At 38.2% G+C, this 27865-nt stretch overlaps 2 protein-coding genes and 1 long non-coding RNA gene across 4 annotated transcripts in view; 2 read left to right on the top strand and 1 right to left on the bottom strand.

Moving 5' to 3' along the window:
- The window catches only part of LOC136702071 (uncharacterized), a 31236-nt gene extending 9836 nt beyond the window's left edge, over positions 1–21400 (bottom strand). The window contains exon 1 of the long non-coding RNA XR_010803882.1: positions 21203–21400. This is a non-coding gene — a long non-coding RNA (uncharacterized lncRNA). The remainder of the gene's footprint in view (positions 1–21202) is intronic.
- On the top strand, positions 12–2934 carry LOC136701940 (L-selectin-like). The gene is made up of 4 exons (XM_066676741.1): positions 12–369; positions 784–891; positions 2074–2265; positions 2726–2934. The coding sequence occupies exons 1-4, from the start codon at positions 39–41 to the stop codon at positions 2932–2934; spliced, it is 840 nt and encodes a 279-aa protein (XP_066532838.1). The 5' UTR covers positions 12–38.
- On the top strand, positions 8775–26689 carry selp (selectin P). Of its 2 annotated transcripts, none has more exons than XM_066676929.1 (16): positions 8775–8801; positions 9070–9135; positions 9513–9881; positions 11026–11133; positions 11276–11461; positions 11921–12109; positions 13252–13437; positions 15085–15270; positions 15437–15625; positions 19403–19588; positions 19755–19943; positions 20612–20797; positions 22186–22371; positions 22522–22704; positions 24208–24330; positions 24466–26689. In XM_066676929.1, the coding sequence occupies exons 2-16, from the start codon at positions 9078–9080 to the stop codon at positions 24528–24530; spliced, it is 2589 nt and encodes an 862-aa protein (XP_066533026.1). In that variant the 5' UTR covers positions 8775–8801; positions 9070–9077; the 3' UTR covers positions 24531–26689. The 2 variants fall into 2 exon arrangements, with proteins under 2 accessions (XP_066533026.1, XP_066533025.1); XM_066676928.1 differs by having other exon boundaries at positions 8796–8801; positions 9510–9881.
- Positions 26690–27865: the final 1176 nt, after the last annotated feature.

The following is a 27865-nucleotide window of genomic DNA, read 5'->3' as shown; positions in this document are numbered from 1 at the left end:
CAGTAGATGGCTGGTCCTATCATTACTCTGATAACAAGATGGACTGGATTACAGCTCGGAAATGGTGTCAGCACAACCATACGGACATGGTGGCCATCCAGAACCATGGTGAAATTGAATACCTCAATAGGACCCTTCCCCAGAAAAATGGATACTACTGGATTGGCATCCGCAAGTCCAACAACATCTGGTACTGGGTGGGCACCAACAAGACACTAACAGCAGAGGCTGAGAACTGGGCAGAACGGGAGCCCAACAACAATCAGAAAAATGAAGACTGTGTGGAGATCTACATTAAAAGGAAAATAGACAGTGGCAAGTGGAATGATGAGTCTTGTGAAAAGATGAAGACAGCACTCTGCTACACTGGTATGTGGACTCGTGGAAAAATATCATTGGTTATTTTAGAGATGTAAAAGTACATTAGCACAGCTGACATTTATTCACTCATCAAACAAAGTGTCCTTTAAAGGCCATTAAACATCTGGTTTCAGTTCCTTATATCAGGGATTTAATCAGGTCTTAACACACTTTGCAGTGTAAAATGTTGGACTGTTTTTTTAAACCACTGCCCATTGTTTTAGCTGAGCATTTTACTGAACCATCATCTTTGACATGATTTCCATTTAAACATTTGACAGAACTGAAACAAATCTCTAAAATGGATTTTGAAGGAAATCTCTGTTTCTATATTTTCAAAATCTCCTGAGGTTTTTCAGTTTCAAGGATCATATACAAAGCACTATAAGCAGAAAATAACAAAAATATATATTCCTCTCTCAGCATTCTGCAAAGAAGACTCCTGCAACCACAATGGAGAATGTGTGGAGACCATCAATAACCACACATGTAAATGCTTTGAAGGCTTCTATGGGGAAAAGTGTGAGCATGGTATGTAGCATTATTGAAAACTTTGTTCAGATTTACTTCTAGTAGTGACATACACACATAGTCAATTTAGGTACGATCCTTTAAATCTCATAAAATGTGGATAATTTAAATTATTATAAATTATATTTAAGCAGGTCAGACCAGTGTATGTTTCTCTTATTTGGAGATTGTTTTGAGAATAGAAGTTGTTCAAATTATTCCTTGACAATTGTACGGAGCCCCTAATTATGGTGGAAAAATATTATTTTGAAACTTTATTCATTCCCTCGAGTTTAATAATCCATTCCCTCTATTTTTTCCCTGCTTTTATGGTTTTGTTATTTTTGTGAAAACATTCATTCTTGAAAAAAAATTGGATAAATTGGATTTTATTGAATAATTTGCTTGAGAATAAGATGTGATTTTGGCCGTGGTTATGTGTAGGCACTACAGGAGCCCACTGTCCCACATCCAGCTGAAGACCACTGCACAAATCTTGGTCATCTAAAAATTAATGGAGTCCTCGCGGATTCAAAATTATGCCTATATCCACTCCCTCGTCTACATTTTAGTCTATAAAAATGTGGTTGTATGTAAATAAACATTGAACAGGATTTCTCCAGTCAACCCAACCGGCAACTTGTGAACATGACTAGATTTAGTCTACCCACAGATGTCACAGCTGGGCCTGTAGATCCTGCACACTCGTAGGTTGTAGATGCTGGTGTCCCAGCTAGTCCTGTAAATGCTTCAGTGGTGATAAATCTGGTTGCAATCCGGTGGAGGCATACTGTGTGTGAGCGACAGCTTGGTCAGAATGGGCCTAGATTGCAGGCAATTCATTAAAACGACCATCCTGCTTCTCTCAGTCTAATGATGCAGCATCTCTCAAAGTCTGTCACTGGGTAAAATGTCTTTGAGTGTGTTGTAGAGGCACGTCTAATCATCAGTGATCTGTTACCAAGAGATAGACTACCTAAAAGTAGCCACTGGGTGGCTATTTATTGCTCACAGGGAAAAGCATTTTATGGACTATTTTGGCAAGTCCCAGTATCTAATCAGACCACACCTGTAATCATTTACTTTTATGCCTAAGGCATAACTGCATGCGGAGTTTAGGAGCAATCTGAGTGCAATTATTATTTTGTCAATGGGTATAATATGTCCACATGCCTCTGTATCATCTTGTCATTGCTTTTACAGTTGTCCAGTGTTCTAAGCTGATTGAGCCTCTACATGCCACCATGAAGTGTGATCATCCGTTAGGAAACTTCAGCTATCAGTCCTCCTGTGAGGTCACTTGCCGGACAGGGTACACACTGGCCAAATCAAACAACAGCAAGATAATGTGTGGAGCAAATGGAAAGTGGAATGATTCCCTGGCCATCTGTAAAGGTTAGAATTACAATTAAAAAAAAAAATAATCAAATTAGTGGGGATTTCTATTTTATATTTTATTATATTAGCAAGAAAGCTATAAAGCAGAAGAATGTATATTGTCACCATTAAATTCTTAGGCAGAATATAATGTAAAAATAATGTTTTTTAAAATCATAGAGTAAAATGTAAAAAAAGTGAGCATGCTTTTATTGGTCATTGTACTACTAACAGCTTCTGCATTTAAGCTATCTGTGAGCAAACACATACTAAAGCCAACACACACACCTAGAGCGGCAGGCGGCCTTTCACTGGAGAACATTTGGAGGTTTACTTAGTCATCTTAGTCATGGATTAAGTGAAGAGACAACTAATTGGTTCTTTCAAATGCATTTTTTCTATAGCCTAGTCTTTGTCTGCTGTTCAGTGCCTAACTCGTGAGGACTGATGCCTCATTACTTTGTCCTTGTTTTTACAGTTGTCCAGTGCTCTGAGCTGACAGAGCCTCTTCATGCCACCATGCAGTGTGAGCATCCGTTAGGAAATGTCAGCAATCAGTCCTCCTGTGATTTCACCTGTCAGAAAGGATACACACTAAAAGATTCAAGCTCCAGCAAGATAATATGTGGAGCTGCAGGACAGTGGAATGATTCTTGGCGCACTTGTGAAGGTATGAAGCTGCTATGAAAACACAATGTTAAGATTCCTTTGCAGAGTATAAATATGATATAAACATCCTGTGTTAAAATTCTAAAGTAAGCTTTTGAGAAAGCTACACGATGATGAAATTTATACTTGGCTAATTTCCCCCATCTAGTTGCACCACAGTGAAACTTCTTTGATGTAATATACATTTTAGTCTTTGTTGTTCAGTACACAGTAACGTTAATATATCACTGCTAACCAAAATGAACATATTTTCCTAGCTATAAGATGCAAGGCATCAGATGTACAGGCCCACCTTAACCTTGAATGCAGTGGAAGCTCTGATGACATCAACTCCACCTGTTTCTTCACCTGTAATTTAGGCTTTGAGCTTTTCATTACAGCAAATACAGAGTGCACAGGAGAATGGAGCACAACCATCCCAAGCTCCACAGGTACAGTGGAATATTGCTTGCTGCTGTTTTCAGTCTTGTTTTACTAATATGGGGCAATGTGAGAGCCTCAAAAAAGAAAATGAAAGTTGGCAATGAATGCTCATATTGAGGGGACTTTTGAGAGCACCAGTGCTTTTATTGCATTTCTCCCTATATAAAAATAAGGCCAAAAGTATGTTTAGCATCACATTTGAAAGAAAAATTACTTTCTAGGTTCCCTAAAAGAAGATACTGGTTGTGAAACATTTTTTTAATGGACCTACAACATGGAAAAAGGGTCAGACGATCTAAACAGAAAAAAAAAAGTCTACATCAACATTCTATTCAAAATCCATTTTTTTTAATTTCACATTGGTTTTCATTCATTCATTGTCTGTAACCACTTATCCAGTTCAGGGTCACGGTGAGTTTGGAGCCTACCCGGAATCACACCCTGGAGGGGCACCAGTCCTTCACAGGGTAACACATTCACTCACACATTCACTCACACTCGCACACCTATGGACACTTTTTGAGTCGCCAATCCACCTACCAACATACGTTTTTTGGACCATGGGAGGAAACCGGAGCACTCGTAGGAAACCCACAAGGACACGGGAGAACACACCGAACTCACCTGGAGTGGGACTTGAACTCACAACCTGCACGTCCCTGCAGCTAGAGTAGTATAATGCCGTACATTTGTAATCATTTACTTGGGATAAACAATTAACTTAACATAGCTTAAGGAAATACAGGAAATGCCTGACTGCATTATGATTAGAATCAAAATGAAAGCCTGAGAGGGAGATGCAGTATTGTCCGATAGAGACAGAGAGAGAGATTTTGGTAAGAATGACCTGAGGAACAACAAGGACTCATTTTATTCTACCTAAATCAGCCAATCAAAGCTATTTTACTCTTAAACTTACATGTTAAACTCTTAAGCATTTGTACAGATGGCTTGTTTCCTTTCACAGAAAGATTTCACAACCACCCCTTACCCAGGCACACTCTGCTGTGTTCTGGTTTGTCTCCTTGAAGGCAAAATTCAATTTCTTTATATTTTATGGCATTTTATAATATGCCACATATGGATTTCATTTTGGGTTTGTAGGACTCTACTATTTCAAAATCTTGCATGAGTGGAAACTATGGTCCGGGAGTTGTTGAGGCTTTCCAAGATGGCAAACATACTTCATTAAGTCAAAGTAAACTGCTTCTTTAACTATACATTACCTCTGCCAAAGCAACTGAATTACCACAGTCTACAAAGTTTACTGGTTTGAGCTGAGAATTTTGGTTGAGTCACCAGTATTATGATGTAGGTTAATTGTGTAGAAGCATTTTCTTGCTGGCAAGTAGCAACTTTCTATTTGATTCATGTAACATTAGTCTGCACCAGTTTCCTATTTTCAATACTTAATAAGCTAATTTCATTCATTTCTCCACTAGATAAAAATTGCTTACACCAAATCCGGATGCTGAACTCTGAGGCCTATTTGCTTCCTAAAGCGGCAGTTGTGCAGTGTCCAATTAATATTAGGAACTGCAGTAATCCTCTAGACACCAACAGCTACAACTGCACATTCATATTCACAACCTCATGTGAAGACCCTAGAGACTGGGCACACAAGAACACCACCTGCAAAGGTAGTATTTCATTTTTGCCTTCTGGTTATGGAATAGACATTTATTACTGTACAAAGAGTCACACATTTATATCCACTGAAACAATTAGCAATTAGCATTTGCTTGTCCTGGAACAGTTCAAATGTCCTGTTTGTGACTGCTGAATTTAGTTCTCACAGTGGGTGAGATGGGCAATGCCGCTCCCTTCCTTTATTGTGAAACAGCTTGTATGTTTCATGAACTGTGTGACCCAAAAGACATTTAGTCTTACTGAGGCTAAAATAGTTTCTATGAGATAAAAGTGTTAAAAAGAACACCTTAAATACAATTATAATATAAGTCAAAATGAAATATATATATTTACTTATATTATACTTGTATTTAAGGTGTTCTTCCAACACTTTTATCTCATAGAAACAATTTTAGCCTCAGTAAGACTAAATGTCTTTTGGGTCACACAGTTCATGTAACATACAAGCTGACTGTTGAATTTAGTTCTCACAGTGGGTCTGACGGAATGGCAATGCCACTCCCTTCCTTTATTGTGGAACAGCTTGTATGTTACATGAACTGTGTGACCCAAAAGACATTTAGTCTTACTGAGGCTAAAATTGTTTCTATGAGATAAAAGTGTTGGAAGAACACTTTAAATACAAGTATAATATAAGTCTATATATATATTTATTAGAAATATTTACTCAAATTATTTTTTATCTGCTAATTATTAAGGTCTTCAGGATCACACACTGATGAGTTTGGAAAAAAAAAACTCTTGTATTTTCTTGGCTCAAATATATATTTAAAATTAATACTTGAATCATTTTAATATTGAGATCTTTTAAAAATCTTTAAATATACCCTTTTATAAGTTGCTGTATGTTGTCATAATATTATTGAGATTCACTGCTTTAGAAAATGCATTAAAGGTTTCCTAAAGAGCCTTTCAGGGAATGAGTTTGTTTGTGAATGTTATATGATTGAGAGTGCAAAAGTATAATTCATTTTTCCCAAATTCTTCACCTTCTTTCTAAAGGCACTGTGCTGTACATTTTAGTACATGGGTCTAAGTACTAAACTTTTTTGTGTTTTGTTCTTGCCAGGCTTCTACTATGTTTTAATAGCTTTGGCGACGTTCACAGTCCTTTCACTAGTGTGCTTCTCTATATTCTGCTGCTGTTGTTGTAGAAAGAGTGAGTATATTGTGACTTCTGTATATGTTGCTATTTTCACTTTTATTTCTATTTAATCTTTATAACATATACTAATCTATTATAAATTTTATGTGATTTTGGTTTTAGAAAAAAAGACGAAGTATGCCAACAGGTGAAGTATGCATTTTAGAATTGTATTAATCTTTCTGTGCATTTTATGAGATTTTTTTTAAATAAATAAAATGACTTCAGCTCTGATTGTAAATGGTCATGGGGAATTCATTCAAATGTTTGTTGTCCAACAGGACACAGGAGGGGAAAACAGCTTATGAAGGAGATGCACAGCTTGTGGATCCAGTGAGCAATGTTTGATGCTCAAATGAAAATGTTAACTCCATTTTTAAAGGAAAAGATGTGTTTTCTTGGCTTATGTAAAGTACAGGAGTTGATATAGAAAACAATTTTAACGTTTTTTTGTTTGTTTTTTTGCAGTGGCAAGGCTGGCAGTGTAAATATGTTTATTCTATGAATGGCTTCACTTACTGAATAAAAATATTACTTAAAAAAAATTATAATAAAACATACAGTTCAAGCAGCAAAACAGCCCTTAATATATTAGTAATCAAAGGGTTGTTAATGTTTTATTTTTTTGTTTGTTTTTTGGTCACATTTCATTTAATAGTATTTATTTAATTTAATAACTCCTATCACAGCTCCAGTGACCTGGAGGTTGTGGGTTCATGCCCCGCTCCAGGTGACTGTCTGTGAGGAGTTTGGTGTATTTTCCTGTTTCTGCATGGGTTTCCTCCGGGTGCTTCGATTTCCTCCTGGTGGATTGGTGACTCAAAAGTGTCCATATGTGTGTTTGTGTGTGTGTATCGCCCTGAGAAGAATTGGCGCCCCCTCCAGGGTGTGTTCCTGCCTTGTGCCCAGTGATTCCGGGTAGGCTCCAGACCAGACAACTGAACTGGATAAATGGCTACAGACAATGAATGTATTAGTGGATTGGCACTATGTGCAGGTTCAATTTTACAGATTTGAAATAGAAAACTGAATTGCTTTATTATTATATACAAGTCAAATAACAGCACTGATTTTTAAGGTAGTATATATAATTAGTAGTATAAATGCATGCAAAATGAAAAACATGGAAAAAGTGAGTGTCATTACTAGAAATGCCCATTTTAATACTCAAAAGCTGTTCAAAGGTTTTGACCACTCCACATCCCTAATTAAACATCCCTAAGTAAACACTTGACAACAAACAAATGCCATTTTTATAGCTGATGTTGAGATGAAATGTATTTATTGGTATTGTTTGTTAATATATATATATATATATATATATAATATATATAATGCAGTAATGTATAATACATAATATAATACATAATTCTGCTGTTTCAAAAAGAATAGAGATTTTTACATTTACTTGGATAGATCTTAATTACATTCACTTACATGGACATTTAAGAATGTTAATTCGTTCTCTTTTAAAGTAACTATTGGAGACATGAGATTGAGACAGCATTTAAAAATAAATTTATTTAAAATTTAATATGAACATGTCTTGAACATTTTTCACTAAAATCCAAAGTGTAATTCAGATACATTGTAAATTGCTTGTGCCTTATATTCTCTTGGACATTGGACGACAGTATCTCCCCTATTTTGTGCTGACTAGGGCAGGAAGGAAGGAAGAATTAGAAGTTGTCTTGGTCTCGCCAGATGTGGACAGCAGGACCAGCATTTAGGGTATACATGTTTCTTTATAATGGAGCTATTAAACCTATGGTAGGAACATAGAATACATACCACAATGATGAAAATTCCATACTAAACAAAGAAAGAATCATTTATCCATCTGTCCAAAGCCTAATGCCTCTGTGACCTGAGTCTGGATATGCTTCAGTAACATATAACATTGTAGAAGCTGTGCACTTTCTCACCTTCTGCAAATATCTTCTGAAAAATGATTTGCTTCTAAACTGTGGAACTCAGTTCCATTTAGTCGTATTCATATCACACTTCTGTATTTTTATTTTATGTTACTGCTTCAGAAAAATTCATGCATGCATTCATTCATAGTCTGTAACTGTTTATCCAGTTCAGGGTCATGGTGGGTCCAGAGCCTAAACAGAATCACTGGGTACAAGGCGGGAACACACCCTGTAGGGGGCACACACACTGACAGCTAGTTATGCTTTTGAGTAGCCTGAGTAAGTGTGTTTTTTTGGACCATGGGAGGACACCGGAGCACCTGGAGGAAACCCCTGTGGACACAGGAAGAACACACCAAACTCCTCACAGACAGGCACATGAAGCAGGGCTCGAACCCATAAATCTAGGACCCTGCATCTGCGTGGCAGCGACACCTCCTGTTGCACCTTTTTTCCAAACAAAATTAGTTCACTTAACTGTAAATCATTTTGAAGTTCTATGTGCTCTGTAAACCTGGTTGTTGTTGTTGTTGTTAGTGTTGGTGATTAGTAGATGTTGTTTGCTGCATCATATATAATTTTCTCTTAATTTACATGAATTTAATCAAGATAATTTCAGTTACTGACATGGCACTCTTACACATCACATGTTGCATAATTTCCGTCAAAGATTAAGTTGCCACACCATGTCAAAACTGTAATTCAAGAGTAAGTCCTTTTCTTAGAATGCATTCTCTGGTGACAGAGTGAAGGTAAGGTGCTTGTTTTTTTTAACACTTTTAGGCTTTTTAAATTTCTGAGATACAACATGTTTACAGCTATTTTATAAAATGTAAAATGATTGTCCATACATAATATACATGTAATTTGTATTTCATTGCTGTCACAGTTTCACACGTATTATATCTTACAATTTGCATTCTATCTTTATTGCCAAGATTTTAATAAATATTATACAATCAGTATTGATATTGTAATATTTTACAAACAGAGTCACATACAGTCTTTTCTGTTCAACAGATTTTTTTATGATGTGCATAAGGCTGTGTTTTGGATGGCTGGCACTTACCATCATTGTTTATAATGGTACAGTATGTTCTTACTTCATGTAATGGAAGCTACTTATTATCTCTGCACATGGAGCATGTTTTCTGGGGGATGGTTAATTTATAAATGCTTGAGGCATTTATTAAAACAAAATCCTTATTTCTTGGGTGTTTTGGTATATATTCAACTGTTTATTTTGGAATATTTTAAAATGGTGTAACTTGAATATTCTATAAATATTTTATTTATAGAAATATTTTATTTATATCTAATTCTGGCCTTGTCAAATCAGTGAAATCACCAATCACAGATATTAATTTTTATTACATTTTAAATAATGTCTACATTTTTCTGGAAAATGATTTCTATAAATTTACTCGGAAAGCAATAACACCAAAAATGATGTTGTTCAGAAGCTGAGTCCTGGACGTATCATTACCAGACACAACAAAATATGGACTGGGAGACAGCTCGCAAATGGTGCCAGAAGCATTACACAGATATGGTGGCAATCCAGAACCATGAAGAGATTGCCTACCTCAACAGAGAGCTGCCTCGACACACTACTTATTACTGGATTGGTATCAGGAAAGTGAAAGGACAGTGGACCTGGGTGGGGACCAAGAAGCCCCTAACCGAAGAAGCAGCCAACTGGGCAACGAATGAGCCAAATAATCAGGGGAGCGGTGAAGACTGTGTAGAGATCTACATCAAGAGGGTGGCAGATATGGGCAAGTGGAATGACGAGAAGTGCAGAAAAAAGAAAGCAGCCCTCTGTTTCAAAGGTATCACTTTTGGGTTCAGAAAAGAATTCTACCATTTTTGCACTATGAGGCTTTTGGCAAATTCAGTCCTCATTAAACCTTAAACGTTGTCACTGAACGACAAAAGCATGTTATGTTCTCATTCTGAGCTTAATGAAAACAAGCAGAGCAATTTGAATATGTTACAATAGTGAAGTATATTTTATTTTCTTAAATATGAATGACATGCTTCTCAGACGAGTAAAAACAACACTGAACAAACCTGCCCTAGGAGATTTGTTAGAGGTGGTGTTATGGTGCCATACTTTGCTGATCAACAGTTTAGCCTCTGGCCAAATCCATGTTGGGTCAGAATCTTGTTTATATAGCCAGTCTGCATGATCATTTATAGCCTATAGTCAAATTGTCTGCTGTAAACAAGGTAGACTGTGGTATGGAGGAAAGCTTATGACAGTTAGTTCTTTAACATGCTATACAATTTTTTTTTTACTTTTTACACTGAATTATACAGACCAAATTATGCCCCCATATTAACATAAAAATGCCTCAGTGCCACCCCCTCCTTTTAGGATTGGCTATCCTTATCAGTCATTCCCATTCAAGTATATTAAGTAAATTTAGAAATTCAAATAATATTAAGCCTAATAGTCATTAAATTAGAGGTATAATAGAGGACCGTAAAATACGCATCCTAATTTTTCTTTTCCATCAGTTTCACCTTTTAACCCTATCCTTTCCACTTTTTTCCAAAGGATTTATACACACTATAGCATTGGTCACGTCTCATAAACTCATATATGGAACACCTTCAGTATCAAGATATGATGAATTTAATTTACAAATGGGACAAATTGTATTTCCCAGTTTCCAACACCACTCGAATGCAGCACAATTACTAACCATTACTGGGGCAAATGTTGGATGCTCAAAGCCCATCTCACACAGCAAAAGAGAATTCCAGTTCAAAGGGGACATATCAATTTATGTAGGAAGCATCACAAAACCAGAAAAAAAATTGATCTATCCCATGTTTTCAGACAAAAACAGACATCAGACTTCAGACATTTGTCTTGCTTCATTTGCACATGTATTGATTTTATTTATGTTTTTTCATAATATACCTACTTTAATACATATAAATCTGTGTTTTTTTGTGTTTGCGCAGCATCTTGTTCTAATACGACCTGCGGTGATCATGCTGAATGTGTGGAAAGCATCAACAACTACACGTGCAAATGTGAGCCAGGCTTCACTGGCCCCCACTGTGAAGAGGGTACTGCTGTCCCCCTTAACTACTTTTACTTGCCCCCACATATACAGTCTTAGGCAAAATCTGGACACTTTTGCTCTATCTACTATCTACTATAACGTGCCACATTTTACATTCCATACATACACTTCTTTCCTATTTACAGCTGTAGAGTGTGGCTTGCTTAAAGAACCAGCCTGGGGCTCTGTGCAATGTAACCATGTTTATGGAGAGTTTCGGCTCAATTCATCTTGCCAGTTCCACTGTGCACAAGGCTTCACACTACAGGGTTCACAGAATCTACACTGCTTGAATTCAGGAGACTGGGACAGTGGCCCTCCTGTGTGTCAAGGTACTAAACTGCAGTTTCACACATGTCACATACTGACAACATAAACATAAACAACTTAAGGAGACATTCATAGCTATAGACCTGTGAGGTCATACATTATTTTGTAGTTGGTGAGAGGCCTGGATATGGGCTCCAGGTCAAAGCTGTGAAAAAGGTATGATGTTTTTAAAATGTCACTGTATTACTTTTAATACTTTTAACTAATAGGGTTGATTTAACACGGGTGAATTTGTAAATCAACCATAACATTATGACCACCTCAGAGCACGTATGATTTGAGTAGTGGATCATTCTCAGCACTGCAGTGACAGTAATTCGATGGTGGTGTGTTAGTATGCGCATTGAACATTTTGCACTATGTACACCACTACCACACAGTATTGCACTATATGGTGAAAAGAGCACTGCTTAACAAATTAAATACTCAGGTTTTTTTGTTTTTTTTTTGTAAAATTGCAGCTGTGCAGTGTCCTCCAATTTTGAGTGCCACAGGTGGTTGGAGTATGAACTGCAGTCATCCTCTAGACACATACAGCTACAGATCCAACTGTACCTTTCACTGTGCGGAAGGTTTTGAGCTGGTGGGCTCAAACAAAACCCAGTGTGATCACACTGGAAAGTGGACACACAACACCCCTAAATGCACAGGTACTGACTTATATTACTTTGCAAGCAAGATGTGCACTGGATTACGTGTTATTGTTATTTTACAAACTTAATTTCCAGAAATTATGAGATTAAAAAATTAAGGTTTTTGTCTGCATTTTAATTTACTTTCCACAGGAAAAATGCATTTTACGTCACTGAATATGGAGGTTTTTGACAATGGTGTTGTGTTAATGGCCAAAACAAAGCTTTTTGGAAACTCATCACACAGCATGAAATTCAAATAGCTCCTCCTATGTAATAAATTACATATGTCATAAAACTACAATGTATACATGCAGATGTCACTAGTTTTCAGATTCTCACATATGAATATATGTAAATTATGTTGTATTAATAATATACAATGCATAATTAATTAGCAATTTCATGACTTGCGTAGTGCACACTAGTGATTTGTGCTTAAACCCCTGTGTTCTTCTCATGCTTTGTGTTGTTTTGATGTCTCTCTTGAAGAGGTATTATGGCCCCATACTAGATTAGCATGCTAATGCCACCATATTTGTTTGTACAGGGAACCTTTCAAAAACAGAGGGAGGAAAATCTATTTTTTTCAAAAATTGTTTAGAAATCCTCTAGTTCTTTACTCTTTTTAAGTTGCATCAAATTCAAAATGGGCCTGTGTTTCAAAGAACAATATTTATGTTTCAACATTTGAAACTCTTTGTACTACTTTCAGCTAAATATAGGTTTAACTACTAGGCAAATCATTGGATACTTTTTTTATTTACATTTTGCACAACTTAATTTCTGGCAAAGGGGTTTGTATAATCAGTGAAAACTTCAATGGCACAGTTCAAATGACATTTGCTACAGTGAGAGTGGATTTAGTTCTCATAGTAATGATAAAGCCTCTCCCTTCCTTTCTTTTGAAACAATATCAGTGTCATCATGCAATATGAGCACATTTATCTCCTTCCTTATACAATAGCTGGGAAAATTTAAGTAATCAAACTTTTGAATGAAAAAAAAACGACAGCAACTAATTTTTGGATTTGACAGCAGAATTATTCATGGCCCCTGAAACAGATCACATGACCAGTGCTGAAAAGACCATGGAAAAGTCTAGGTCAGTCATCCTCACTGATTTATCTATGCCTTTTATTTCCATACCATCATTCTAGTTGTGCCCTGTGGCACCCTGCTCACCCCTCCAAAGGGTCAGATGAAATGTGCTCATCCATTGGGAGAGTTCTCTTTTAGCTCTTCCTGCACTCTGAGCTGTGAGGAAGGATACAAACTGAGAGGAGAGAATACACTCACCTGCCTAAAGAATGGCACCTGGTCTGTAGAAACACCTGTGTGTGAAGGTATGTTGTTAATGCACGTAACATAGGTTTAATTAACAAAGGTTTATCCATCCATCCATCCATTATCCACCGCTTATCCGGGTCTGGGTTGTGGGGGAAGCAGTCGGGGGAAAGAAACCCAGACCTCCCTCTCCCCAGCCACCACCTCCAGCTCCCCCGGGGGTATACCGAGGCGTTCCCAGGCCTGTCAAGACATGTAGTCTCTCCAGTGTGTTCTTGGTCTGCCACGGGGCCTCCTCCCCGTTGGACATGCCCGGAACACCTCACCAGGAAGGCGTCCAGGAGGCATCCAGACCAGATGCCCGAACCACCTCAACTGGCTCCTCTCGACGTGGAGGAGCAGCGGCTCCACTCCGAGTCTCTCCCAGATGTCCAAGCTCCTAACCCTGTCTCTAAGGGAGAGTCCAGACATCCTGCGGAGAAAACTCATTTCAGCCGCTTGTACCCGCGATCTCGTTCTTTCGGTCACTACCCAAAGCTCGTGACCATAGGTGAGGGTTGGGACGTAGATTGAACGGTAAATTGAGAGCTTTGCTTTTCTGCTCAGCTCTCTCTTCACCACAACGGATCGGTACAGAGCCCGCATTACTGCTGACGCTGCACCGATGAACAAGACCCCGAGGTATTTAAACTCTTTCACTTGAGGCAGGATCTCACTTCCAACCTGGAGAGAGCACTCCACCCTTTTCCGACTGAGTACCATGGACTCGGACTTGGAGGTGCTGATCCTCATCCCTACCGCTTCACACTCGGCTGCAAACTGGTCCAGCAAGAGCTGGAGGTCCTGGCTCGATGAAGCCAACAAGACCACATCATCTGCAAAAAGCAGACATGGAATCCTGAGACCACCACACTGGACACCCTCCACAACTTGGCTACGCCGAGAAATTCTGTCCATAAAAATTGTGAACAGAACCGGTGACAACGGGCAGCCCTGACGGAGTCCAACTCCGACTGGAAACCAGTCGGACTTACTGCCAAAAATACAAACCAGACTCCTGCTCTGTTTGTACAGGGACTGGATAGCTCATAGCAAAGAGCCCAGTACCCCATACTCCATGAGCACCCCCCACAGAATACCCAGAGGGACACAGTCGAATTCCTTCTCCAGATCCACAAAACACAGTATCCCCGCATAGACCTTACCGGGGAGGCTGAGGAGTGTGATCTCAGAGTGTTGGAACACACCCTCCGACCCCCTTTTTAAAAAGGGGAACCACCACCCCAGTCTGCCAGTCCAGAGGCACTGCCCCCGATGTCCATGCGATCCACGCAACATCGCGTGGAACAAAGGTTTAATTAATCCTATTACTATGGCTCAAACTTTAAAACAGACAACAACAATAACTAAACTCAACCTGATTCACAGCTGACTGTAGCATAGCATGTAGCATCAAACTGTGAGTGTGACTGGAAAAATTTGGACTTGATTGTAGAGTAGGACAATTCAGGGAATGCATGGAACTGTGATACGATGCAAACCACACCTCATTTGGTTCAGGCAAATATTTCCAGATCTAGTCCTAGGCATTGTTTATTTGGTGGTATTATGTACTAATATATAATATTAACATAATATTTTTTCTAGCATAATATTTCTGCTTTGATCTTCTATGGTTTATTTGCTGTATTACTCTGTTTTTTAAGTTTTAAGATGCAGCACACTGAAGTCTGACCCTCATGGCTCAGTGCACTGTACAGACCCTGTTGAAGCATTCAGTTATGGCTCGACTTGCTGGCTCGAGTGTAACCTTGGTTTTCACCCGAATGGAACAAATTTCACACACTGCAATTCTCAGGGGAAATGGAGCCATAGTCTTCCAGTTTGTAAAGGTATCGTACTTGAGCTCTAAAGCTGAAAAAATTATTAACTAATCACGTCTTCTTTTGGACCTTGCCAACTAAATATATGCTTTTTTTATATAAATATGTGGCATCGGACATTTTATTTTTCTTTTATCTATCTTTATTTTAATACTTTTCTGTTTGTGGGTTCCAGCTGTAGAGTGTTTGCCTATCCCCAGTAACTCAGGTGGTTGGAGCATGAACTGCATTCATCCTCTGGAAAAAAATAGCTACAACTCAACCTGCACATTCAGCTGTGAGGAGGGCTTTGATCTGGTGGGCTCAAACACAACCCAGTGTCATCACACTGGACAATGGACACACAAGACCCCAACCTGCACAGGTGCCGGCATTGCAGATGTTTTCATTAATTGTTGTGCACGGCAACAATCTGTTATTTAGAGGCATACCTCAGGAGTGATATCTTAAAATGTGTATGTAGACTGGTTTTTTATTTTTGCAAAGTGTGGACAGACTATTAGCTGTGTTAAAACAAAAGCTCTAAATCTACTTACATTAGTCATATGAATGAATTGGACATATTTCAGATTGGAAAGCCTCAAACTCAGAAATTCAGTCCAGGAAAATTACTAAAGTAGAAATCTTTGCTTTGCTAACATTCTTCAGCCATTTTCCACATGCTCTTATTTGAGAAAACAACATTGCAGCCTTTTCTGAAAACCAACATGCAATATGAGCCACTGTAATGTATAAGACTTCACTTCACTTTTACTTTATATTCAGTCCTGTGAATGAATTTAATCTGTTAGTCACTAGCTTTTTTTCTGAATTTCCGAAAAATTGCTAATTGCCAGATTTGAATGATAATTACTTTCTAAATAAATCAAATCAATTCAAATTAATTTATGTAGCGCTTTTTACAACTGATGTTGTCACAACACAGTTTCACAGAGTTCCGGTAAAACAAAATTTTGATATGAAATGTAGTTGAGCGAGCCAAGGGCAACAGTGGCAAGGAAAAACTCCCTCAGAGCTGAGGAAGAAACCTTGGGAGGAACCAAGGCTCACAAGGTGTGACCTATCCTCCTCTGGTCAATCTACTGGTAATAATAGTTAGGAGTCCGTGAAAACTTCAGTGTAGAGGCAGCTCCAAGGCACTTGGTGGTGGCTGGAGCATTGGCAGCTGGTCTGAAGCCTGTAGGAGGAGCTTAACAGTCATCTATTAGTGTCCAGCCGGACAGGTGGAGAGTCGTTAACTTGGAAAAATGTAAAGGGATGGAATTAGTTTTAATCTTGTGTTTGTAAAGCAGAAAATGTGAACATTTCCAGTGTGGCTAATGACTCCGGCAGATCTGACTATGATAGTTTTAACTAAAAGGAGAGAACCAGATGGACACACAGACGCGGGAGCATCCTGATATATTGGCATCCCTCTGATCCACTGTCAACAAACCTAAGTGATCGCGTGAAGTGGAGGGACGACACCAGCGTCTCAGTTTACTATAATTCCCTGTGCTCATGGACCCCCTGGATCTGTCGCCTTTATCTATGGGGGAGCATTAACTACCAAAAGATAAACTAAACAAATGAGATTTTGGCCTAGATTTGAAGATTGCGACTTTGTCTGAGTCCCGAACATTTTCTGGAAGATCATTCCAGAGGTGGGGGCTTTATAAGAAAAAGCTCTTCCCCCAGCTGAGGCCTTCTGAATTCTGGGAACAATAAAAAAAAACAGTATTCTGTGATCTGAGTGAATGTGGAGGCTCATAATAGGAAATAGTATCTTGAAGGTATTCAGGAGAGAGTCTATGTAGAGCTTTATATGTTAATAACAGAATTTTGTAATCGATGCAGAATTTTACAGGCAGCCAATGAAGTGATGATAGAACTGGGCTGATATGTTCAAATTTTCTAGTTTTAGTGAGGACCCTGGCTGCAGCATTTTGCACTAGTTGAAGTTTACTTAAATTGTTGCTGGTGCATCTTGACAGTAGTGCGTCAAGCCTTGAAGTAATAAAGGCATGTACTAATATTTCTGCGTCCTGCAGGGATAAGGCATTTCTAATCTTGTTGATGTTGTGAAGATGTAAAAAAGCTGTCCTAGTGATACTGCTTATGTGTTGATCAAATGATAAATCCGGGTCAATTATGACACCAAGATTATTTGCTGCTGAACCAGGTTTAACTGGAAAGTCAGCAAGATTTTAAATTAAATCTGATCATTTATTTCTTGCCATCTTTGGACTCAAAGCAAGACCTCTGTTTAGAAGGAGGAAGTTACGCAACATCCAGCCTTTCATGTCTTTTACACAGTCCTCTATTTTCTTTAATATGTGTTTGTCATCGGGCTTGGCTGAAATATACAATTGTGTCATCTGTGTAACAGTGAAAGTTAATGTCATGGTTTCTTATAACTGTGCCTAGCGCCAACATGTATAATGTAAATAATAACGGTCCTAAAATAGAGCCTTGTGGAATTCCAAATCTTACTTAAGAATAATCTAAAGATAAATCGCTTACTTTTACGAATTATGAATGTTCCGTTAAGTAAGTTTTGAACCATAACAGGGCTGTCCCTGTAATTCCAACCATGTTTTCTAAACTTTCTAGGAGAATATTGTGGTCTATCGTATCGAAAGCTGCGCTGAGGTCAAGAAGCACCAACAGGGATAATTGGCCATGATCAGAAGCAAGAAGAAGATCCTTTGCTATCTTGACTAGAGCTGTCTCTGTACTATGATGTGGCCTGAATCCAGATTGGAATGTTTCATATATATGATTCTTATGTAGATATGAACTAAATTGTTTGGCCACGGCTTTTTCTAAGATCTTGGATAGAAATGGCAGATTAGAAATAGGCCTGTAATTAGACAGTGTGCTAGCATCAAGATTTGGTTTCTTAATCATAGGTTTAATAACTGCTAGTTTAAAAGCTTTGGGTACATGGCCCAGGCTAAGGGATGAGTTTACTATAGTTAAAAGAGGACTGATAATAGCTGGTAGTACTTCTTTGAGTAATTTTGTGGGAATTGCATCAAGTGTCCAAGTTGTACAGTTTGCGGAGGATATAATCTTCTCTAGTTCTAACTGTGGGAGTGGGTAAAAGGTTTCATGTCTTTCTTTTACAATTACATTATGTTTTATATCAGTCACATCGCGTGGCCGCCAGGTCGGATTTAATACTGTGGCTTGAGTTTGTTGTCTAAAATTCTCAATTTTATTATTAAAAACATAATAATAAAAAAATACTTGGAATAAATGAAAATAGTTGGCTTTTTGTGTAAAAGGACACTTTAAAGTAGAGAAATTTGTGGTTTTTGACCCTAAGAAAGTTTACATATGCTTCCAAAAGACTCCTAAATGCCAAAAAAATTAGACGCTCACAGTTTTTTTTTTACACCATAAATGACTTTAGAGACATCGAATGTGATCCACTTATGTGGATTTATATGTAAAACTTTACCAGAAAAGGTTCTGAGTGTTCCAGATATATTTATTTTGATATTTATTCAAGTCTAAATAGAGGATCACATGTAGTGTTTCATAGTAAATTTTTTGGGAATAATTTTTTTTTTATAGAAAAAATTGTTTAATGAATTAATACAAATATACATTGCAGGGTTTATGTTTGGGCTATGAGTCTATTCCCACACTTGTCAAGGGCACCTACAATACACCACATGTTGCACTTATCAAGTGAGATAACCAGCTGCTGAAATCAAAACAGTGAATTCTGGTAATGCAGATTCCTTTTTTTTTTTTTTTTTTGAGCTGTTTGACCCACCTCCTTAGATCCAAAAACAACAAACCTTGAAGAATCTTGTTCTTAGGAATGAAAATGACAATGAAAATCAAGTATTGTACCTTGTTAAAATGTCCATGTAATGTTTTAATGCTAGAAGTATCATGAGTTGAATAAGAAGTCAGGTCTATGGCGTATTCTGACAGCAAGTGTTTTATACATCACAAACCTAAGAAACCAATCCTGTCAGTTCACCCAGTGTTTTTAGAAAGGCTCAAATCTGAAAAGAGGTCTACTTTAAGTGTCTTGGCATTGTTTATTTTTTGGTATTATGTACTAATATATAATATTAACATAATATTTCTTCTAGCACTTGATCTTCTATGGTTTATTTGCTGTATTTCTCTGTTTTTTAAGTTTTAAGATGCAGCACACTGAAGTCTGACCCTCATGGCTCAGTGCACTGTACGGACCCTGTTGAAGCATTCAGTTATGGCTCGACTTGCTGGCTCGAGTGTAACCTTGGTTTTCACCCGAATGGAACAAATTTCACACACTGCAATTCTCAGGGGAAATGGAGCCATAGTCTTCCAGTTTGCAAAGGTATCATATTTGAGCTCTAAAGCTGAAAAAAGTATTAACTACTCACGTCTTCTTTTGGACCTTCCCAACTAAATATATGCTTTTTTTATATAAATATGTGGCATCTGGCCTTTTATTTTTCTTTTATCTATCTTTATTTTAATACTTTTCTGTTTGTGGGTTCCAGCTGTAGAGTGTTTGCCTATCCCCAGTAACTCAGGTGGTTGGAGCATGAACTGTATTCATCCACTGGAAAAAAATAGCTACAATTCTACCTGCACATTCAGCTGTGAGGAGGGCTTTGAGGTAGTGGGCTCAAACACAACCCAGTGTCATCACACTGGACAATGGACACACAAGACCCCAACCTGCACAGGTGCCGGCACTGCAGATGTTTTCATTAATTGTTGTGCACGGCAACAATCTGTTATTTAGAGGCATACCTCAGGAGTGATATCTTAAAATGTGTATGTAGACTGGTTTTTTATTTTTGCAAAGTGTGGACAGACTATTAGCCGTGTTAAAACAAAAGCTCTAAATCTACTTACATTAGTCATATGAATGAATTGGACATATTTCAGATTGGAAAGCCTCAAACTCAGAAATTCAGTCCAGGAAAATTACTAAAGTAGAAATCTTTGCTTTGCTAACACTATTCAGCCATTTTCCACATGCTCTTATTTGAGAAAACGACATTGCAGCCTTTTCTGAAACCAACATGCAATATGAGCCACTGTAATGTATTAGACTTCACTGTATTCAGTCCTGTGAATGAATTTAACCACAGTTATCTATGGGGCTGACATTACTGAACTGAGTTCATTGACAACATAACATTTCATTATTAGAAAATCATTGTTACTTTTATGATAAAAGTATGAAAATCAAAGGCACAGTCAAATCTTTACCCATAAAAACATACTGCCAGGGTTTTTACTATGACTTGTGTTAATTTGTTTGTTTGGAATGTACACTAAACCTTCTCTTGTTTCATTTCAATAACTTTGTTAATGTTAGAACCCTGTATTACTGTGTTTACTCCAGCTTTGACATGTGACCCCCTTGTTACTCCTTCAAATGCTGCAACGACCTGCATTGATTCTTTGGGGAAATTTTCATTTAATTCATCTTGCACTGTAAGCTGTGATGAAGGATACACTATAAAAGGAGAAAACACGGTAACCTGTCTGAAGACTGGCAGCTGGACTGCAAAAATTGCAGCGTGTGAAGGTAAGAGCTGAGGAATTTCACCGTTCAGAGAGAAGTGAAACATTTTCAGAAATGAACGACACCTTGCTACACCTACTGCCAAACACAGCTTAAAGGCAAAGTCTATGGGCAGTTTTCTCCGGTTTATTTATGCTCAGAAGCTCAGCATTTTTTAAGGTGTAATAGTATATTTGAGGGACACACACACACACAAAAAGACTGTTGTCTGTATTTTGCTGATGCTTAAATTGTCTGTAAGCTTTTATTCACTGTTTGAATTACCACAGAAGCTTGTTTTAACTCGAGTTGTGTAGATTTGTAGCACCATGTTTACTTCCATGCAGTGAGCACTCTCCTGAATTTAGAGTCAGTTCTGACATAAATAACCTAAAACAGCAAAAATAAGTAAATATAAATATTACCCACCTATTGAACAGGAACAAAGACATATCCTCTTTGTATGATTTTCAACATTTGGAGGTCTCTTTGAAATTCTCTGCCATGAGCAGAGAGGGAGAAAACCTAGCGTCTCTGACCAAGTCGGTTTTTTTTTTTTTTTTTTTTTTACTCATTTACTAACACTAGGTTTTCGTAAACACACCAGTTTCCAGCATGCAAACAGATGGGAGAGCTTGCAAATTGTGGTAAAACAGTTGAATTTAATGAAAAGTGTATTTTTAAACATGGCAGACTTCTAGGGAATGGTAGCAGACTTTCTTTTATGTAAACCCTTGGACATGCTTCATGTTTATAGAAGATTTTTTGTACAATATTACATAATTAAATGAATAAAGAAATTATTAATTAAAAGGATAATTAATTAACTGTTTCATTAAATAAGTAACATTTGAAATAAAAGCTTAAATAACTTTGTTATTTATTTAATTTATTAGCATGTGATTTATGTGTTTGTGATTTATTAGCAAGGCTGCAAAGCGCATGAAATAAATATATAAATAGCTGATTAATTAATTAAAAAATTTAAATAATACAATTTTAAAAAATATTTAAAACGCACATTTAAATCACGATCAAATAAATCACATCCTTTTAATCAACTATTTATTTATTCATTTTTTGATTATATAAAATGGTCAGAAAAACCCTCGATACCTGCGATGCTCAAGACTCTAATAAAAAAACACAAAATAAAAATCTCAGGATGTTTCCTAACCTTTTGATAGCTCTCCAGTCTGTTTGCCTGCTTGAAATCGATAATGCGTTTAAAGCACTATTGACAGGTAAATGGCTCAAAAAAAAATCCCTGCCCCTTTAAAATAATAAGCTATGAAAATTTCTCTAATTTCCCAAAACTATAACCGCTGATCTCATTATCATATCCATTTTGAGGACTCCCCTTTGGAATGAGTGCGTTATTCATTCACACTATTTGATGAATGTCGTTCTAGTCGTGTCTTGTGGCACTCTCCTGAACCCTTCAAATGGTCGGATGAACTGCACTCATCCATTGGGAGAGTTCTCATTCCGCACTTCTTGCACTGTGCACTGCGAGGAAGGATACACACTGAGAGGAGAGGACACACTCACTTGCCTCAAGACTGGCACCTGGTCTGTAAAAACACCAGCATGTGAAGGTTTGTTATCAATGCTCACACTCCATTAATATGTTCAAAATGGCGGTCCAAACATGAACGTAGACACGAACAGTAGTGCATAATTACAGTTATAGGACTCCATATTCAGTGACAATTTTAATGAATGAACGGCCTCCTTGTTGTTTGCAGCTCGACAGTGTCCTCTACTGTTGACTCCGGAGAAAGGCTGGATGAACTGCTCTCAGCCTCACTCCTTCAGTTATGGTACAAACTGTAGTTTTGGATGCTTGGAAGATTATGTCCTCAAAGGAAAAGCTACACTTGATTGCACTGTGAATGGATCATGGAGTCAGAAGCTGCCCACTTGTGATGGTAAATGAAGACTGCCACCATTTTAAAAAAGAGACTTGACTCGTCTTGTAGGAATAGTTCAGGAAAATAAGGTCAGGTCTTGATGTTGGATTATTAGTTCTGGATCATAAACACAAAGCCAACTCACCAGAGGTATTCAGTGGAGCTCTATCACTCCAGAGAACACAGTTCTGCTGCTTCACAACCCAGTGTTAGGGGAGCTTGATATGACATTTCCACACAGATTTTAGAGCCCAATTAATATTTATTAAATAGGTTTACACACACACACACACACACAGATATATATATAATATTACATGGGTAAAAAACTACAGGTCCCAGAGTGAGTTACATTAACTACACTGAGGCCAGACATGGTGTTGTACTCTGAAAGTAAACCTGTAGTTTATTTCATTGAGTTAATAATTCCATTTGAGGATGCAGTACATGAAAGTTTCAAAAGGAAGAAACTGAAGCATGCAGACTTGGTGGCTGAAGTAAGAGTATGTGGGTGGCAGGCACATGTAAGGCCAGTGGAAATAGGAGGATTTGTAGCCAAGTCTGCTACATCCCTGCTTGTGCAGCATCAGGTGCCAAAAACTGAAGCTGTGAAATTGTCAGAAGTAGCTGAAAGGTCTAATCAGTGGTTGTGGATAAGACAAGTTATTTAGGGAATCACACTCTAAATATTCTAGGGATGTGGAGGAGAAGACAGGTGAGTGCTGTGTTATGTTATTGCGGCTGCCGCTGATGCATTACATAAAGTTCAAATGGAACTACTGGCACTGAGCATGCATTAACGGTGCCAGTGGGGTACAGCCTTAGTCACTAGGGAGGCCAGTGTGGATTTACGGCTGTTGATGGTTGAGGGAATGTTAGGACTGTAAAACTAGCTTGGAAGCGGGGTGAAACACATCAGTGAAACACTGAAGAGGGGAGGTGCCCACCAGATGATCCCTGTGAAGGGCTAGCGATGCAGTGGCTGAGGTGAGTTCACATGAGCTGGGCCCAATGAGAAGGCTTCATGTTAGGTGTAGCTGGTTGCTGATCAGATCCTAAACAGCCACAGCAACCCTATTGGTTTGGCATAGGAGGGTGCAGGTAGGAAGAGAGTAGGGTGGGCCTGTGTAAAATTACTACCGAAATAAGCATAAAATATGAGCCTGCGATAGACTGGCGCCCAGCCCAGAGTGTTCCTGCATCTTGCCCAGTGTTTCCAGGTAGGCTCAGGACCAACCAGAGCCTGATGAGTTCCTGATGCCTGAAATTGGCCAATGATATATTACAGCTGTAGTGTAGCTTATCAAGAAATCTACTGTTTGTCTAATAGCTTCTTGATATTACACAAAATGGAAATGCTTAAAATATATTACAATAATAAATATTTATTGTATTTCTTGCATGCAGAGCTAAAATATATTTATTTATAACAATAGTGTTTATAGAAATGAAATATTCTAAAACCAATTAAATCTAATTTCTGACTCTGACTGTGTGTTTGTGTGTGTGTGTACGTTGTAGTGAAGGAGATGCCATTAGGCACTAGTCTGTTAGTGTACACTGCTGTTGGAGCGGGATCCTCACTCGGAGTGCTGATGGCAGTTGGAATAATTGTGCTCTTGGTTCAGCAGTACACAAGGAAGGGTAAGAGAGGAGCTCTTCTCTCCCAGTAGAGGGCACCATGGAACAGCTCTAAGAGTTTACAACGCAATGATGTGTACTGACCAACTCTTCACTGCAGTTGTGCATGACTTTTCATTTGTTTTTCTCCCAATCCAGATAGTTTTACCCCAGATAACACAGCTTGGGAGGGGGATCTGAATCCAGCTTTCGAGGAGATTTAGAATAAAAAAAATCTTACACATCCACTTTTGATGCATATGCTTTCTCAGATACAGAAAAATATATTTGCATTGTAAAAATTGAAAAATGTTTCATGTGTTTGTTATCTATCATGATATCATATATACAGTATTTACAGTATGTTCACAGCTTAATTTACATTTACACACATTACATACCTTGTACATGTAAAATATTGCACTGTATATACAAAATGTTATACAAAACTGTAAGATAGTCAGGTGTATTTATTACTTTACAATATAATAATGGATATTAGAACTGGGGCGGCACGGTGGCGCAGCAGGTAGTGTCGCAGTCACACAGCTCCAGGGGCCTGGAGGTTGTGGGTTTGATTCCCACTCCGGGTGACTGTCTGTGAGGAGTTGGTCTGTTCTCCCCGTGTCCGCGTGGGTTTCCTCCGGGTGCTCCGGTTTCCTCCCACAGTCCAAAAAAAACACACGTTGCAGGTGGATTGGCGACTCAAAAGTGTCCGTAGGTGTGAGTGTGTGAGTGAATGTGTGTGTGTCTGTGTTGCCCTGTGAAGGACTGGCGTCCCCTCCAGGGTGTATTCCCGCCTTGCGCCTGATGATTCCAGGTAGGCTCTGGACCCCCCGCGACCCTAAATTGGATAAGCGGTTATAGATAATGGATGGATGGATATTAGAACTTATAGAGTAATATATATATGCAGTCAAGATATAGGTCAAGTATTAAGCATGTGAAGTATATCTGCAGAGTACTGATACTGTACTGTTACAGTCTATAGACAGTTTCTGCCCATTAACACTGCTGATGGCTGTATCATTTTGTACAATTCACAACACAGCAGTGACACTGATGTGTGTGCTGCAGGCGTGTGTCTTTCTGACACAGCAGTGATGCATGGTTTTATATGTTGCTGGGTTGACAGTGGTCCACTTTTCAAACACATTCAGCCAAAAGCAGCTCCAGGTGCCAAGCACTACAGAATAACTATTAAAGTGTTCAGTGTGCATACATTTTTCAGCAGAACATCATGACTCTGTATCATCTAAGTGGGCTGGCACACTTCCAAGGTGTATTCCCACTTTGTAGCCAGCGATTCCGGGTGGGCTCCAGACCCACCGCGACCCTGAAATGGAAAATCGGTTATGGACAATGAATGAATTAAAAATATACAGTAACTCCTTTATGAGTAACTTCATACACATAGGGTCTCTCTCTCTTTCTCTCTCTCTCTCTCTCTCTTGATTTCGGCTGTTTGAGGATAAAGAGTAGCCCCTGCTGTGACTCTCTGTGGTCAGATTGCTCACACACTCACACTGTTGTGTCCAGTCTGGTCCCGGCGTGGTTGGCCAGGTGGAGCAGGGCATGCTGCCTCTGGGCTTGGTGCCCATTGTCATTCGCCACATGCCTACAGACTGACCTCTGCCCGTTCACCTTGGTGTCCCGGAGGGGAGGGTCCACTGAGGCCAGGGTTCGGATGTCTGTTCATAAATTTCTGCTGTGAAGTGATATGCACATTTCATACTGAGGAAAAGCTGTGATCTCAGCAGTCTGATGTTTAAAAAATAAACAATTAAATAAATAGTTCATTATTTTTTATGTACACCATTATATATATTTTCATGAATTTATTTTAAAGATTAAACAAATAATTTCTCACCCATAGGTTGACAGTTCTTTAATAGGCAAAGAATTTAATAAAGGGACTTTATTGATAAGTTTTTGCATACATAAATATGATGTAAAATTGTCTGTGAGTTGTTGATGTGACACTAGAGAATATGTTTTGACGTGTTCTAGAGAATAGTATCAAATTAGAATTAATCACAGTGATGGATATAAGAATAATGTGTCTAAGTTTGAGTTTATGATCTTATAATTGAGATTGTATTTTTTTTTTTGAGGCAGGGTAAAGGCCTCTGGCAGAGGGGTACCTGCAGGGTGTTGTGAGTCAAAATAGTCTGCCTTTCTAAACAAAAGATAACATTACAACAAAATTAAGATGACAAAAAGGCTCTTTGGTTATTAGGAATAATTCATAAAATAAAATGTTGAAATCACAAACAAATGACACCTGGTTTCATTCAACACATTGAGTAAGATTCTCTATATAATACACATTCTCAACAACTGTAATGTTTAACAATTATTGGAATTAATCATTCACTTAAGGCAGCTATTTTCTTTTAGTAGATTTGTCAATGATTAACTCAATAATCAAAGTGTGCAATCAATATGGTAGTGAGGGTAGCTTTTCCCCTAAAAATACTCATATATGTCTTGGCACAACAGTGAATAAAACCACTATAAAACATGATCATTCTTTAATGTGTGCAGTTATTAACAAGAGGCACATTTGTATTAAAATATGCTGAAAAGCAATTTTATAATAGCAGTGTACAATATTACTTTTTTTCACTTGGAACTTCATCAAAGAAGCTGAATCTCTCAGTGCTCAGTGATGGAACTGATTGCTAGAAGTCTGTCAATGAATGAATGAAATGGCAAGAATAGCACAGGAGAACAGACGAGTCTGATGTAAAACCCTTTTGTGTGAAATAAGGGGGGCCTTGGTGAAACTGCTGCATCTGTTTCTGCAGTGTCGCAGCATGTTGCCAATTATACCGGTTAGGAGGCAGAGGGTTTTCTGCCCACTCTGGCATGGCCACTGTAATAAATAACCCCATCAGCTGACTGCCAGTCTCTTGGCTGCTATCAGAATAATAACGAGGCTATTGGTGCCCGCTGTGACCGCCTGATAGCCGTTTGATTATTTTTCCTTTGCCTTGCAGAATGAGCTGAGCCAAGTGCCTTCCTAGTGCCAAGGAATGCACCAGAGACAGGAAGACTTGGCCAAGCATGGTTATTGTAGTGTATTGGTTTAAGCTATTCTTGGATTATTGCTGCTGTTGAATCTGTGGACAGCATGGTTGCCTGAATTTCATTTCATATTTTACATCAGAATCTGTTCATTATCTGAAAATCACTGCTATTTCTATAACTCATCAGTCATTTTATATTGTTTTCTATGTGGTAACTGAATGAAAAGTCATAGGATATACACACAAACATTACAAGGATTAAGGGGCATATGTCTTAGCTATCCTTACTACACGATAATATGCCTTAGAACAGTGGAGAGGAACATTTTCCCACAAGAAATTAATATTTACACATCTGGTCATAGACTGCAGTAAAGTCACATGTGGCCAGCTTATTTTGACATAAATACATCATGATGATAATCGCATAAAACATAGTAGTATTTGAGTGTTGAAATAGTTTGTGGAAGATCTGAGGGCAATGACATTGTAACAACCTGCAACTGGTTCTCCAGTCTGGAACACAT

This window comes from Hoplias malabaricus, chromosome 7 (genome assembly GCF_029633855.1).
Source record: "Hoplias malabaricus isolate fHopMal1 chromosome 7, fHopMal1.hap1, whole genome shotgun sequence".
NCBI lineage: Eukaryota > Metazoa > Chordata > Actinopteri > Characiformes > Erythrinidae > Hoplias > Hoplias malabaricus.
Note: the sequence above shows the minus strand (reverse complement) of the source record. Positions and strands in the feature narration are given on the sequence as shown.

Bases quoted from the DNA above. Each gene is read 5' to 3' on its own strand.
- selp (XM_066676928.1), top strand. From the start codon at position 9,078: ATGATGTGCATAAGGCTGTGTTTTGGATGGCTGGCACTTACCATCATT. The intron at 15,271-15,436 runs GTATCGTACTTG...TGTGGGTTCCAG, and splicing joins TAGTCTTCCAGTTTGTAAAG to CTGTAGAGTGTTTGCCTATC. The intron at 22,705-24,207 runs GTAAATGAAGAC...TGTACGTTGTAG, and splicing joins GAAGCTGCCCACTTGTGATG to TGAAGGAGATGCCATTAGGC.
- LOC136701940 (XM_066676741.1), top strand. From the start codon at position 39: ATGGACTGGATTACAGCTCGGAAATGGTGTCAGCACAACCATACGGAC. The intron at 370-783 runs GTATGTGGACTC...TTCCTCTCTCAG, and splicing joins GACAGCACTCTGCTACACTG to CATTCTGCAAAGAAGACTCC. The intron at 2,266-2,725 runs GTTAGAATTACA...TTGTTTTTACAG, and splicing joins TTCCCTGGCCATCTGTAAAG to TTGTCCAGTGCTCTGAGCTG.